This window comes from Brachyistius frenatus, unplaced genomic scaffold (genome assembly GCF_029030835.1).
Source record: "Brachyistius frenatus isolate BFR_SWC_R1_liver_20210118 unplaced genomic scaffold, ASM2903083v1 Contig_51, whole genome shotgun sequence".
NCBI lineage: Eukaryota > Metazoa > Chordata > Actinopteri > Embiotocidae > Brachyistius > Brachyistius frenatus.
Genome location: NW_027210650.1, coordinates 698616 through 714931, shown reverse-complemented (window position 1 = coordinate 714931; position 16316 = coordinate 698616). Strand labels below are relative to the sequence as shown.

Genomic DNA, 16316 nt, shown 5'->3' with positions numbered 1-16316 from the left:
TCAAGCGTACAGGCTCTCCATGTAAAGCACCGGGGGCGCCAGGACGCGGCAGTAGCCGGTGGCTGTAACGGGCGTCGCTTTTTAAGACCCGCGTCTTCACACCACTCTTCCTCACCACCCCTCATTATTTCGACGTGCTGCTTCGTTACTCTGCCTCTCAGCTGCTCTTGTTTTTCTTACGGCATATAGTCATGGCGGTCTGACAGGCACACAGAGGAGGAAAACTATTAGGGGTAGCCATTTGGATCCTGGAGGCAATCCCAGGGAGTATTAAGACGTTAACCCTGGCCAAGTCACTTGTCTCTCTCAGTTACTATGCTGATGGAGCGGGGAAAGGATGCAGTCGTAGAGGGAGGGGAGGGTGGTGGAGGGGGGAGAGACCCGGGAGACGGGAGCTTCAGGTCGGCCGGCACTTCCAGATCCAATAGAGCCTGACTCGGATGTGGGGGGGTGGTGGTTGTCAAGAATCTCCTGGGCCGGATTATAAAGAGCCTCCGTGGCACAACAAAGGAGGAAGAGAGTGTGTCGTTCATACCTCGGCAGCATCTCTCCACAAAGCTGCAACCAACAAAAACAACACAAAAATTATGTACAATTTTGTTAATATTGGTATAAAAAAAAATCAACCGAATTTGTGGCTTTTATTAATTTTAAACACTCTTTCACCCTGTTAAGAAGTGTTAAAAGTATATTTGACTCATTATTAATATAAAATATGTTTGGATTTATTAATGCGTTGTCCAGTTTGTTACCTTAAAACCCGCTGCGGTTTGCATCTGGAATAACACTTTAATCTCCAGGATGCCGTCTACCCAGGAAGAAGCCTCAGAGGAGGCGTCCCTCTTCTTCCAGTTCGGACAGACATGCAGAAGATGTCACGTCTGGAAAAAAAAGCTCGCTATAATTTCTCATGTCTTGTTTTGTCCGACAAACAGCCTGAAACCCAAAGACCTCCACTTACTCTCATTTTTTGACAAAGACGTTATGACCTGCAAACGATTGGAATTTATACTTTTAATGAAATGATTATTTATTTTGCTCAATTTTGCCTATTAATCTCCTTTCGACAGACTCACAATTTTGCAGCTTCTTTTTCGATCAAATAGACCCATTTCAAGTTCTTTTTTTCATTGGTCAGACATTAAATGAATGTCTCCATTTTAATGACGTAAAAATAACCCATCTAATAATGGAAATAACAGCATGATTTAATTATTCTATCCTTGACAAAGTGTGATTGGTGACTCTTTATAAATATATTATTAGGATGTCAACAAACCAAACTGAAATATCGCTCGGTTTGATGGAAATATCTTCCATTTATCTCGTGCCAACACTTCGAATATACGTCCCCATACGTGTCACAGATAAATGGTGTTATCCTAAGGAGCCGAGGTTGATATCTGCCAATAAAAATGACTCCTCTGTGGCGTATCTCTCTCTCTGAGATGACCAACCCCCCGTTACGCCATGAATACTGTATCTAGTTGTCCTTTGAAGCCTGGGGTCCCTGCAGAGTGACATGCGACAGAGGAACTGGTAGAAAACCAAGGAAGTGAGCCTGGCAATAGACTTGTAAAAGAGCCTGCAACAACTGCCAGCAGCATGGGGTACAAACAGCACTGGGTTGACCTCAAACAAAGTGCAGAGGGGGGGCGGGGGGGCGGACCGGCTAAAGATGTGTAATGATATCCGAACAGAAAGAGGCGGCTTATGTTTGTGCATTCAAGTGCAGTTTTTGATCATATTTGTGCCCATAATGGGATCCTCTCTCTCCCGTCCCTTCGTATTCATCACTCCTCTCTTTGCCCTACATTCTCCGGCAGAAGGCAACGAGCTGATCCGAAGGTGAAAAACATCCTCTTCCTCTCCCCCAGCCTGAACATCTGTCTCCGCGGCGTTGGGCTGCAGCGCCGACTCTGACACCTCCAGATGGAGAGCCCGCTGGGAGCGCTGAGGTATTACCTGCGGAGATGGCAGGAATCTCACCTCCGAAATGAAGTCCCACACTTGTTTTCTGCACCGTCCCCCTTTTTTTGTTGTTGAATCTGTCACATTCACCTTATCGATCGTCGCCTCGCCAGTCCTTGGCCTTGTGACTCATCCCGAAGAGAGGAGGCTTTTGGCTCGTGCATGACAACAAATCTCTCTCAGCTCCTTTTCTAATTTACAGTAATGGGCTGTATGCTATTTCAACTGTAACTTCTTTTCGTAGAGCTGTATTAATTTTTAATATAGTTGTGAGAGAACTGCGTACTCGTGCAGATATATTTCTAAATGGTTGCTGATTTCCATTTCCCTAAAAACATGTATGGAAGAGGCCTTGAAGAGATTAAAGTTTGCACAATCTGGAACATTAATGTCCTAAAACCTTATTAGTCTCAATATTAAAAGCAATACCGGCAAAAAAAAAAAAAAAAAACTAAAGAATAAGAGCGGCAGAGTTTACTTCTCCGAGCGTCTCTGGTGTCTTGACAGATTGACTCTGCATTCATTTGTGCCTGAACTCTGTGTGAACCTCAGCTTTTGGGGGGGGGGGGAATGGCACCAACAGGCCAGTGCTGTTGGGGCAGAAACTGTGTGTGCGAACCTAACACTCAGTGCAAATATTGAAACTGCTGCCCCCTTCACCATCACAAGAAACTAGGTGGTCAGGTCCGGCAAGTACTCAGCTGAAAGCCAGAATGAGCACTGAGATGTTAAATCTTCCAACTCACTTCTTCTGTTTTTAATGGGGAACTTTTGAAAGTAGCGTGCGACTTAAATCAAGTAAAATACGAATGGACTTCTGTTGCGACCCGTCAGCTGTAGCCCGGCAGAATTTGGGTAACAAATCAAGGGTGACACCGGGATCCATGGAGTTTGTTGTCATGTTTAGAGCCCCTGGAGGTATTTCGAGGTGAAAAGGTCACAGAGTCCCACCCCAAGTGTTCTGAAAGATTCCTCTTGTCACATTATGCAAGGGGACTTTGATGAGACTATTAATAGAAGTCAATATATAGAAAAGAAGCTTTTATTGTCACACAAACAATTAATTTCACACCATCAGAGGAAACAAATTCTGTACCAAAATTTTAAGTTTGAATTGACTGTATGTGGTGCGTCAGCTTTTCCTTTTCTAAATACACAACAAATACAACGCTCTTTAAATTTTATTCTTTATTCAGCTAAATTATCTCAACAATTGTCGGAAAATACCCTGTAAATAAATAGTGCAAACAATGACACTGAGAACATCAGTGCTCCAACACAAAACACAACATGGACATATGATAAGATTACAAAGAATGGATGAAAAAACTTTCTTTTTTTTTTTTAAAGTTTTTTTTTAGCATCCAGTTCAGAAATTAATGCACTATAAGCACAAACAGACAGCCTATCCTGTGCACTGTACTTCACAAGTCCACAAGCAATTTTCACAGTATTGTTTTTTTTTCTGGAATGGTTCAACTTGAAGGAAGATGTGAGAAACTGCGTGGGCCTCCTCAAGTTTTAAAAGTCCCATCACAGTTTTTCTCCCTTTACATTTGGAGAGGCGTCAGAGCCGGTGAGTTTCTCCACAGGTGCCTTGCTACTGCTGCTGTTGCTGTTGTTGTTGTTGTTGTTGTTGTTGCTGCTGCCCAGAACGCAGCCTAGTTTCTCCCGCTTCTTCTGCTTCATCCTGCGGTTCTGGAACCAGATCTTCACCTGCGTCTCGTTGAGCTCCAGACTGGCCGCCACCTCCACCCGCCGCGCCCGCGTCAGGTACTTGTTGAAATGGAACTCCTTCTCCAGCTCGGTCAGCTGCTTGGTGGTGAAGTTGGTGCGGATCACGTTGTGCTGACCGGGGACCCCGAATTCCGACAGAACGGCTGTGGAGACATGGATGAATCGATGATGGAGGAGAAACATGGGACTCATGGAGCTGACGTAAGATGTGAATGAAAAATGTAGGAGTGAATAGAAAAATACACAAAACATTAGCTGCCAAATCATTTTCAAAACATCAGCTGGATTTGGTTTTACGCAGGATATTTACGCACTCTTTACGTGTCTCGTGGGTTCTCTAAATTGTTCCTCTTAAATCTCATTTCCACATCTGTCACAGGGAGAACAAACCTGTTTTAGGAGGGTTCCTCTTCACTTTCATCCAGTCGAAAGTTTTCGAAGTTTCCTCCACGTGCTCCAGATCCTTCTCCTTGCACTGGCTCGGTAACCGTGTGTAAATACTCTCTGAATATTCTTGCTGCCTCTGATCCCCGTTGCCAAACTGCAGATACTGGCTGCCCGATGCAACTCCAGGCCCACAGCTGTCCCCGGTGTAGGGAGCCATGTTTGTTCCCAGGGGTGAAACCTGCGTGTGAATAAAGCCCCGGTCCTGCTCGGGAGCGAGGCCGTACTGGTGATGTCCGTATTCCGGAGGTGACCCGTACATGGAGCTCCCAGGTGCTGTAAACTGTAGGTCCAAGTTGACGTGTGTCTGGTGGTGCAGAGGGAGGCTCGGAGTCTGGTGAGGCGCAGAAGTTGGAGCCACTAAACGACCGTCCGGTGCGTAACTATCACTTGTTGCGCACGCGTTGGACGACATGTATCCATGGCTCAAATTGTGGTATCCGCCCTTGGCACTGAAAATATTTGCCCCCCGGTTGCAGACGGGGTAATCTAAGTAGGAGTTCATCCTGAACCTGGGCCTGTTGTTTGCTCACAACGGATCAAGACCGAGCAGTCATTAATCGGTGCTCCCTTTGCCCTAACCTTCTAGGTAGTATGTCAAAGCTGTAAAACTGCCTTCCACCCTCATATCACCTTCCTGACACACCATGTGACCCGCTGCACGCCAATGGAAGAAGACCTACAGCACTCTGTCAAGTCTGCTGGCTCGTCCATCAAACGGCTCGCATTTACATGACAAATGCTTCAATCAAAGGCGCTCATCCATCTGATAAGAACACAAACATAAGGACACGTTTTCAGGCTGCAGAGGTAGGAGAGCTACAGATGACCAATGGATGACAAATTAAAAAAAACATAATGACATGGGACACATAATAATAATATTGCATGTAATTGACCTACAAATAAAAAGTAATCGTGCATTAATACTGACTTCAAAGTAAATGTAAAGTAAATGATTGTTGTAAACACACCTTCATGCCACTGCAGGTCTTAAAGTAATACAAATAAAAGTCTTAGCATTCATTTTTCCATTTAAATTTGTTCATCTTTGTTCATTTATGGCCTCTGTGCTGCTTTAACAATTTACGTAAATTCTTAAAATAAAATAAAACACGAAGTACATTTCAAATTAAATATCTAGTTTGATCAGAAGGTGTTTGACTTCCTACCAAAATATTTATTGTCTTTAAACAGCATGAATCCTGCAGTCAGACTCTGAATCAGACAGACAAAAAAAAAAAAGGCAGCGCAGTGACTTCAGTGATCCATCATGCCTCTTTTTAAGGATTGACAGCTTGTTTGGCCCATTTTGCCCAGAAAAGAACAAAAGACACGTTTAGGAACCATATAGACTCTTTTTTTCCCTTTTTTTTTTCTCCTACTTGAGAGTTAACGACACTGAGACTATAATGTAAAATCTTCCAGAACCTATAAAACCCACAATCATCTGAACGGGCCAGGTGATTAAGTAAGAGTTAATGTGATGTTTAAACCTCAAGTGCTAATTAAGCTTTAAAGATTTGCTTGTTTTACGCAATGTTCTGGCTGCATTGCAGTTGTCTTGTCTTAAAAGGAGTATTTTAGTCTTTATATCATATCTGCTTCGATGAAATCTTAACAAATTGCTTTGTATTTATAGTGCCTGAACTCCAACAGATAATATCTTTAATTTAAGATACACATGGCTGACTTACAGTGTTTAAAGTTAGAAGTGGCCCATGCGTAAAAATTAAACCGAGAAAATGAATAAATATGACCAAAAACAAATAAATCTAGACTAATATTTAGATTAATTAGTCTGACAATAAATAAATAAATAAATAAATAATGCTTTGTAATGAGACAGATCAGTGATGTGCTTCCCCCTTCAGTCGTAGAATTAACTTATTGTCTGTTACAGATGAGTCAGTTTAGGAGCCTGCATGATTCTGTCCTGAGGAGAGCAGCTCTGTGAGAAATATGATCCGTTCAGGTCACTTCCTCCCAGGCTTGTGTTTGGTGTGTGTGCGGTGCTGTGCGCGTTGTACTGCACGTCAAACTGCGGGCCGTGCGTGAACTCTGGGTATTTGGAGTATTCTACCCGGTACGTCGGCTGGGACTGCTGCTGCTGCTGCTGCTGCTGCTGCTGCTGCTGCGCGACTTGAGCGGAGGGGAGGCCGGCTGGTAATCACCGCCCAGATGGACGTAACCCAGGCTCGACAGAGTGGGGCTGCCCGGGGCGGAGGGGGAGGACGGGGGAGAGCAGGAGGAGGAGGCAGCGGTGGTGGTGGTGGTTGAAGTGAGGCCCTGCACTCTTTCGTCCTTCTTCTGCTTCATCCGCCGGTTCTGGAACCAGATCTTGATTTGCCTCTCGTGGAGGTTGAGCAGGTTGGCCATCTCCACGCGCCGCGGCTTGCACAGGTAGCGGCTGAAGTGGAACTCCTTCTCCAGCTCTACCAGTTGCGCACTTGTGTACGCGGTGCGCGTCCGCTTGGAGGCCTGGGTCGAGCTTAGACACTTCTCGTTGACGGTGCAGTCTGTGGAGGCAAACATGGAGGGAAAAGAGGTGTTGAGCATGTAACTGAGTGAAAGTGGAGGTTTCAGTCTCTTGTTCTTTCTTTATTTGTAATGTTTTTACATTTAATTCTCTTTGAAAGTTCAAGACCGTCCTCAATCATTTTTTTAATCATGAATCTGCACCTAGTTTACTGCCAGTTTTGTCTCATAAACTGACTGTGTTCGTGGTATTTTACTCCCCTAAGATATTAAACATGGCAAGAGCAAACCTACCTTGGAAATAAGAGTTACACTAATAATTTTTAAAAAATGAATAAAATAAATGAATAGTCAATAAAGGATACAAACAAACAACAACAACCCATGGAGAGACAGGTGGAGAAACCGAGAAGCTAAAAGAGAAGATGAACACCAGCATGTGTAAAGTTAGTTGGAGGGTGACTGTGTTGAAAGATCTGAAGTACCTGTGGGCTGATGGGAAAAGAGTTCAGTTTAAGAGACTCAGTTTAAATACTTTAGGTTTGTGTTGCACATTTTGATTTCAGTTTTTCAGATGATCAGACCAAACTGGATCATTTCATTTTTAAGACAGATTTTTGGTTTGGTTTTTTTCCTTGTGTTTTTGTGATTATCAGTAAATTATAAAGCCGTCTGAGATAAACTTGTGAACTCAGGTCATAAATAAACTTAAATGGACAAATTATTACAAGGAATTCTTACAATGGGTGCATTATGGTTTCAATGAAGAGGAGCATTCATATCAGTGTTTTACTAAAAAAATATTATTATAATCTACATTTCTGCTTTAAATGATATTTGTATTTTTACTTTGAGCTTCTATTCTTCCAAAAAAAGTTTTTATATATTTATTTAAATATTATTTTCTGTGAAGTTTTGTTAAACCTGATAAATGTAAATAAATGTTATTGTTGTTTCAAGTTATTATTTTATTTCAATTACTTGCTGTGAGCCTAAAACCTGAACCAAGGCCTTCTCCCTCACATGCCTGACTGCTGCTGAATTAACTGACCTTTGACCCTGAAAAGGAGGCAATATAAGATCTGAAATTAACTCGTTAAAGACAGAAAAAAATCATAATAATAATTTAAAATCTATTACTGCCTCGTCTTTTGTGTCATACAGACCTGCGACTCTCTTGCCCGGTTTCTGGTTGGAGTGTCTGGACTCTTTCATCCAGGGGAAGATCTTTTTGCTCATGGTACACTTGGGGTTTTGCTGCTTTGACCTGCGGGGGAACACGCGCTCAAACGTGTCCACTTCACACGCCAGTTGTTGGTGCGTTTGTGCCTGGTGAGCGCACCCGAACCCACCGCTGACACCATCCAGAGACTCGGTGAAGAAGTCGTGGTGGTGGTGGTGGTGTTGCCGCTTTTCTGCATTTCCATGAAATGTGCACCGGGGCCCCCTTTGACCTTCTGGCGGAGCTCAGGCAGCCAAATGTCACATGGCAGGTTTCCAGAGAGCCGAGGGCTTCTGGCCTGAGAGGATGCAGGGGGGAAAGAAGACGGAGAAGGAATCAGGGAGGAGACCAAATGATCCATCTTATCAACTCAATAGTTTGTTGACATGAATAGCAAAGCCTCTCCAGAGTAGAGAGGCGACGCAAGATGAAGAGTTTAGGGGGAAAAAATACGACAATACTGCAAAATCTGAGCAGAAAATATATTATCTTCTTATTGTTTACTCTTCACAATTAATGCAGAGGTTACTGACCTAAAACATCACTCATTTAATTTGTTTTAAATGTTGTCCTTCCTTCATGAAAATAACACAATCTGCACAGACAAACACCATGTGATGTTTTCAGGTTATAAAACCAGAGTATTTTTTTGGAGGCCGTCTTTTGTTTGCTTCAGGGGGGAAAAAAACATAAAGGCAACATGAATAATGTGAATTTACAGATATAAATACAGATTAAATAAAGACAAGCACGTTAAAAAAAATATATCTAAAAATAAGAGTGTTTTTATTCTGTCTTCAGTGGTGTTTCCTGAAATCCCATTAGGCCTACGTGCCTCTTAATAAATAGCAGCCTTGTGCTCAGCAAATGGATGGACCTGTCTTTAACATTTTCCAGAGAAACAAAATTAAATGTTATATCACAATCTGCTTGAAAACTCATCCATCAAACGCAAAAAAAATTATACTAAAGTCTGTTGTGTGCTGCAGCTGCTTTACGGGCTGGAAAACAAAAATCCATCTTTTTTCAGCCATTAAATACGAGTTAAATTTCATTGTTCCGAGATGAAACAGAACAAAAAATTATGAAGCAGACAGTTTTAAAGACGAGGAGAGAAAACACACACACACACACACACACACACACACACACACACACACACACACACACACACACACACACAGAGAGAGAGAGAGAGAGAGAGAGGAGAAGTCTGGAGGCATGCAGCTTTATGAACTCTGGTTGAACCGCGGCTGGAGTCAGGCTCGTAAATCATAAAGACACATAACCCAGTCCGCGGCACAGCAGCTCGGCTGCCTTACCTTCACAACCCACATTCATTCCGCGCTGCAAACAATCCTCACGGAAACAAACAAACCGGCTCCTCTCACCTTTTTTTTCTGGAAGAATAAGGAGGAACAAAAACAACAACAACCTCCCAGATTAGAATAATCCCCGCAGAGGACGCGGCTCTCTCTCGGTGTGATGGTGAAGCAGAGAGTGGACAGTGTTTCTGCAGCTCAGACCGCCCTGCATATCTTGCATGTGTGTGTGTGTGTGTGTGTGTGTGTGTGTGTGTGTGTGTGTGTGTGTGTGTGTGTGTGTGTGTGTGTGTGTGTGTGTGTGTGTGTGTGTGTGTGTGTGTGTGTGTGTGAGAAAAAGAAAAGCCTTTTCTGCTGATCATGCAAACTCAGTTTCATATATGGTAATAGCCCACGCGATAAAAGATAAGAAAGGGGGATTTTTTTTTTTTTTTTGACGCCTTTCTGTGCGCACAAATTGACTTCCTGCACGTCTTAGTGGCAATTAGAGCAGAATGAAAATCTAACAACATGGAGGTGGCTGAGCAGGAGGGCGAGGGGGAAAGCTGCAGTATTTTTTGGCACTGAACTCCATTTTAAGTGGATGGACGGGGGGGGGGGGCGGGGGGCGGGGGGCTGTTAAAGAATAAGACGTCTCTAAAACGGTTTTAATTTCAAGGCGCTTTTTCATGCACTGAAATTACACTTACACACTTATATGAACAGGCGTGTGTGTGTGTGTGTGTGTGTGTGTGTGTGTGTGTGTGTGTGTGTGTGTGTGTGTGTGTGTGTGTGTGTGTGTGTGTGTGTGTGTGTGTGTGTGTGTGTGTGTGTGTGTGTGTGGTGGGGGTGGGGTGCAGGTCTCGGCTCTGTTTAAACAGTCCTGGGAAGACGTCCAGCTCTGTAACAATAAATTCAAACATCCCGTGTAGGAGCGATGCCAGAGAAGCCATCAATCACTCAGACACACAGAGAACCATCAGTGTTTAGTCCGCGGGTCTCCACACACACACACACACACACACACACACACACACACACACACACACACACACACACACACACACACACACACACACACACACTCACAGAGGCGTTTTTTTAAATATAATTTTAAATGAGTGATCAAGACAGACTCGTGCAGATGTTGGTACAGTCACGAGGCCTTGCAGGAACACATGACGACCAGACCCGCTGCGGTGCATCGATTGGCGGTGCTTTGATCTCTCATCTTCACGTTTTGCTCGATCGCTTTGATTGGCACGTGAAGGTAATATTTAACTAAAGCTAAGCAATTAATGCAAATGAGTGTCTTTGATCTGTGATGCATAAAAATCCAAATATCACATCTGTGTTGGGTTAAAAAAAAAAAAAAAAAAAAAGAGTTTTATTAAAAAGCTGCAGCAGAAATTAAGTTTAATGTCTTAATAGCTTCAAAAACATGGCTGCTTTTAGACTTAGCTGCCAGTTTATTAGGCACACATGCATGCAGTCCAATGCAACAGCAATGCAACTGTGCAGATCAGTTTTTGTTGGAACAGTTGTTGTTCTCTATAAATTCTCAGCAGGAGGACAGATGAGCTGACTGCTGAGAAATCCCACGAGATGTGGCTAAAAGCTCTGGAAATTTCCAGTAAGTGGGCCTTTGAGCAAAGACTTTTAATAGATCTGCTGTGTTTCTAATATTTTGTCTTTCACAATCAGTAAGGATGCCAGTTTTATTCTGTCCTGCATTCAAAATTAAGTACAAAAGTGGCATCAAAAGGACCAAAAGTAAAAGTTCTCATCATGCAGAATGCCCCATAATAACACTATTGTTGTTATTGATGCGTTCAAGTGCATGAACGACTTTAATGTTGCAGCTAATGATGGGACTTTTTCTAATTACTTTGTACCACATTGCTGCTTGTGAATTTCCACCCAGGGATCAATACAGTTTTAACATAACCTAATATAAATATATATACACAGTATATATCTTGTATTATTAATCTGCAGAGCGATTAAATAAATGTAGTGGAATGAAAAGTGCCTCTGTAATGAAGTGAAGTAGCAGAAAATGGAAATACTTAAATACAGGACTGGAGGACACTCAGGTAAACTGGGAACTTCCGGTCAGTAAATTACCTGAAATAATCTGTAAAAAAAAAAAAAAAAAAGCTGAATAAAGACGTGCAGCATAAATATGAACCCACGTTTGATCCCGGTAGACTGCATTTATGTCATTTACACGTGACGTCATCCCCGAGCTGCACTTTATACGTCCCATCACTCCCTTACTCTTCAGGCTGCCTGTCCGATCTGTGACGGACAGGCATCCACCTCCTTCCTCCTCCTCCCTCCTCCTCCTCCTCCCTCCTCCTCCTCCTCCACCACCCTGCTGCAGCCTCTCTTGTCAATTAGCTGCAGGACCCACGTGTCCGTAGAGGAGTGGATTTATTGCTCTGAATTAATTCAGAGACAGTTTGGATCAACAGTGGCAGCAGCTTGATTTCCCTCAGACAGCACGAGCAAGCCAATAAATACACCAATATACAAATAAATTAACAAAGAAAATAAGTTTAGTTTTTAGTGGAAAAACCATGAACAAGCTTACTAATTTGATATTTATAAACCGTAAATAAACATAAACAGCAGATATAAGTGTTCATTAATTGTCAACATCTCCTCAGAGGAGGATAAACAATATAAAAGGTCTTGATAGGAAACAATGCAAATTAATAAACACTTAAAACGTCTTCATATCTGCTTTTATCCGAATTAAAGTGCATTATAAACCACGTATTTATTATAAATGCTGATATTCACTCAAATCAAACTTGTAGTGATAAAATAAAACTTTGTTAGACTTACTTTTTTCTCTGTGGTCTCATCAGTCCGGTGCAGTCCAGTCTGCCGGAGCTGTTTGTCGAGGTCCTCCTCACGTTTCCCCTCCAAACTAAAACACTCCTCCTCGGCCTCAGCAGCAGCAGCAGCAGCAGCAGACAGTGGCAGTGAAAAGGAGACGTGATAAATGACGTGGCGAACAATGCCCACATTGAAAACTCGTCCTGCAACTTTTCCCAGATGTCATATTCTCCAACAATGTGCAGCTGAAAAGGGAAGAAAAAGAAAAGAGAAACGCACCAAAACTTCCACAGAAGAAGAGCTTCTGATCCACAGAGGCCCAGAAAACATCAGACATATGGAGCTCGTGTTGCACAGATATACAAAAGAAATCGTGGTTTGTTTTTCTCCTCCTGGAGGTGAAGCGTCATCACCTACATACTCCCCAAGAAGCGAATTTGTGGCTGCTGCTATATTTACACAAACTCGGATCTACAGGGTATATATAGATGACAGGTCGTCGGGCTGCGCGTCTCCTGAACTCTGGCACTGTGGACATTTGTGTAAATTAGGTTAAAAGTACAATTTCTAATCAGACACCCTTTATAAAGTGTTCATATTAGAGGCTTATTAGTTATTAACAAATCACACACATCAGTTATAAGGCTTTACGTTGTATTTCCAGGTTGGGAAAAACGGAGTTTGTCCCTTTTTATTTAATATTGAACGTGTTTTCAACTCTCATTTTGTTATAAGTCGTAAAATCTAATATTACAAATGTCACACAATCATTAATGAAGAGTTTAACACATTAAGTGTTCAGTTATGAGACTTAATGAATTATTAATAAAAAGTTTTAATCACCAGGTGTTCAGTTATAAATGATAATAAATCATTAGTGAAGTGTTTAATACATCAAGTGTTCAGTTATGAATTTTAAATAAATAATTAATAAAGAGTTTTAATCACCAGATCTTCAGTTATAAATGTCAATAAGTCATAAATTGTTTTAATCACCAAGTCTGATATTTAGAAAGACAATTAATAAAGTTTTTAATGCTTAAAATTTGCACTTTTGCATGTAAATAAATCCTTAATAAAAGGTTTAATATTTAGAGTTGACGGTTAAAATGTTAGTAAATCATTATTAAAAGTTTTTAAGGACAAAGTCTGCGCTTATAAATTATAACATTATGATAAAGACGAAACAGTTCTCCTACAGAAAAGTCTAAATACTTCTATTTCCAACTAGGATGTGTCGGAGTGTTTTCAGCGCCCTCTACAGGATGGACAGGCATCTTTGTTGTCATGGTAACAACTAATTTAAAAAAAAACTCGTAATTAAGGTTGTGACACGGTGGCAGTTTGGTTACGTTTAGGAAAAAAAATCGTGGTTAAAATAGGCTAAGTATGTTTGTTACGTAATTTATTTTTTGTATGTTACGTGGCCTACAATATGTAAACTAGCTATCGTGTATAAGATAAAATATGAAAAAGATGACTATTTTTATTTATTTTTTTGGGGTACATGACTCAACGGTTAATCGGGCGAAAATCCTGTACGAACTTTGTCCCTCTTTATACTTCTTCAACTGACTTCCTGTTCTGCTCGCGTCATAACTACTATGGCCACTAGAGGTCGCAATAAATGTGAAAACGGGCCGCATTTCAACAGCTTGTAAAGACAAGAGTCGTACTCGGTGTCTTGAAGATTTAAATCGGAAGCTATGAATGTTAATTAGTCATTAATAAAGAGTTTCAGCAAGTCTGCCGATATAAATGTTAATACGTTTTTCATGAACGGATTTTGTGTCCAGAACGTCTGCAGCACTTTTCTAAAAATAATCTCTCCGATTTTATAAGGAGTCAAAAGAAGTTTCTACAATCTGCAAACCCAGAATTATTCATGGTTTACAAGGTATTTATAAAGCAATAATGAATGATTTATTAACCATTGATAAGTTGATTAGTTGAAAGTAAGTCCTTTAGTAAGTTTAAATTGTATAAATAAAGTTTTACTTTGGAAACTTAGATCAGATCTTTTATTTACTATGTAAAAATATGACTACCAAAAAGAAAAAATATTCGATTACAAGTATAAATTCTGCCTTTCAAAATCCTAGAAATCCATAGTAGCCTATAAGGAATAAATTATTTGTATCAAACTGTATTAAAAGTTTTAAATACATCATATACAACTGTCTAGTGGTTTCAAACATAAGGGTCAGGGCCATCCAGAGGGTCACAAAATAAGTGTGCGGTCACTTTGACAATAATTTATATAATATGTAACTTTTCTCTTTTTTTTTTCTAATTTTATGAAATTTTGAATAATTGAACTTCTTTTTTGGCTCAAAAAGTTATTTAAACAAAACAATCTGAGAAGTGTAGACATTAGAAAGAGGACTTTTTTTTAAGCAGAAACATAAATGTCCTCCATTGGTGATTAAAGATGAATAATAAAGTGAAAAGAAACAGCAGCTCAGTCTGATTACGGTCCTCCTACTCAACCTGCCCAAACCTAAAGAGAGAACTCATAAACAAGCTCGCCTTTCTTTTTTTCCGTCCTGCTCTGTAACCTCCATGCCTCCAATGATGAGCAGAAAAAAATAACAGCCTCATCCATCATCTGGCGGGCCGGTCTGAGGCGCCCTCTGCTGGCGGAGCAGCTGCATTACAAACACCTCCAACATACAAACCAGCTGCAGCAGAGGTGAACTCAACCCACACAGGCTGCCAGATGTTGGGCATCCATGACACGATAAACCAGCCTCTCCATATATGTTACATGTATTTCATCAATATTATTAAAATTAATGGGACTGCATTAGATTTAATGTGAGAGGTAGGATGATTTAAAATGGCTGTAAATGGAAAATAAATACAGTTCTCTTGTGTACATTAACTATTAAAGCTGATATATAACCGTGTATTATTTGGATTAACTGGGTTTTAACTGAAGCTGCAGCAGGAAATAGATGTTATTCTTAAAAAAAAAAAAAAAAAAATAGAACCCATATTGAATTCAAAATAAAGGTCGTGGATGCTTTAAGCTTTCTGCATTTCCTGCACCACATATCTTAATTTTGTTGCAAACATTTACGCGGCTTGTTTTTTTGCCAGTGATTTACACTCAACGTTAAAATTAGTGGAGAAATTAAAGCACACGAGTCTGTTCTCTCCTGACTTTTTTTTTTTTTCCCTCCTCAGCGGTGACAGTGCAAAGTCTGGCAGCAGCGCGCTTCCTCCTGACGCATCTGCGGCTGCAGTCTATCGTCTCCTGACCCGGCGATGATCCCCGCCGCAATGAATTATGCATGAGATCCGGGTACAGATTACCCCTATCAATATGCAATACTCATTACGCTGGTTAAATTGCCACTTAATAGTTATGAATATGTGGAAAATGTCTGGGACCCATATAGCCCACACGACTGCTTTTTAACTTTTCTACCTGAAAACGAGAATAAGACTTTGAAAATATTGCACGAAGTCTCGCGCAAACCTTTAGATTCCTCGCAGATAATTTCATTATGTTTTATTAGTGGCCTGCAGACAATGCACTTAAAAACAAAAAATGTGTGTGTGTGTGGGGGGGGGGGGGGGGGGGGTGATTTCTTTATGCAGGAGCAGTGAAGCCTGCGTGTGTCCAGCTCGGAGATGTCCGAGACTTCACCTTTGGCCGCTCGGTGACTTGACAGATTTGGATAAATCACTGCAGGGCCTCGCTCAAGTTCGTTTTCATGGCAGCTCCATAAAGCCTCTTATTAGCCTGAAAGAGATTTTTTATTTCTCCTCTAAAAACAATTTGGTGTTTTGGAAAAAGAGTTAGATTTCTCTCTGTTCTTTAAAAAAAATTAAAAAAAAAAATAAAAAAAAAAAAAAGATATGTGAAGCAAATATTTGTGAACTCATTTAAAAAAAAAAAAAAAAAAAAAAACAATAACAAGTTTTAATATTTTGTTGTATAGAATATTAAAAGTGACAAATAATTAGTGGGGAAACATTTGTGAAAAATCTGACTTTGATCCTAAATTGTAGAAGTGTAAACAGCCTTATTTTAAGACTAAAAATCTGCACTTAAAAAAACCTCTGATATTCAAAGTATCATTTAAGAATAAAAATTTAGCAGCCAGAGTGTTTTAAAGGAAACAAGCACTTCAAGCTTTTCAGCATCTTAAAGTAACCAAACATGGCTGGACACCACTTCCTTCCTCAGTCCAGCCTTTCCAGTCCCATCCACGCAGTTAAGCCGTCACTTTCATTCAAGGTTGTGAATTATATAGTACATTGTCTACTCCCCAAAACCATAAAACCAACTTTATGGACCTCACGTG

General features: G+C 40.9%; 1 protein-coding gene and 1 pseudogene across 1 annotated transcript; both read right to left on the bottom strand.

Moving 5' to 3' along the window:
- On the bottom strand, positions 1–4657 carry hoxb1b (homeobox B1b). The gene is made up of 6 exons (XM_069704452.1): positions 4099–4657; positions 3526–3851; positions 1815–1965; positions 536–558; positions 181–199; positions 1–62 (listed from the first exon to the last, which is right to left on the bottom strand). The coding sequence occupies exons 1-6, from the start codon at positions 4655–4657 to the stop codon at positions 1–3; spliced, it is 1140 nt and encodes a 379-aa protein (XP_069560553.1).
- Positions 4658–6049: 1392 nt separating this feature from the next.
- On the bottom strand, positions 6050–8057 carry LOC138624462 (homeobox protein Hox-B3a-like; annotated as a pseudogene).
- Positions 8058–16316: the final 8259 nt, after the last annotated feature.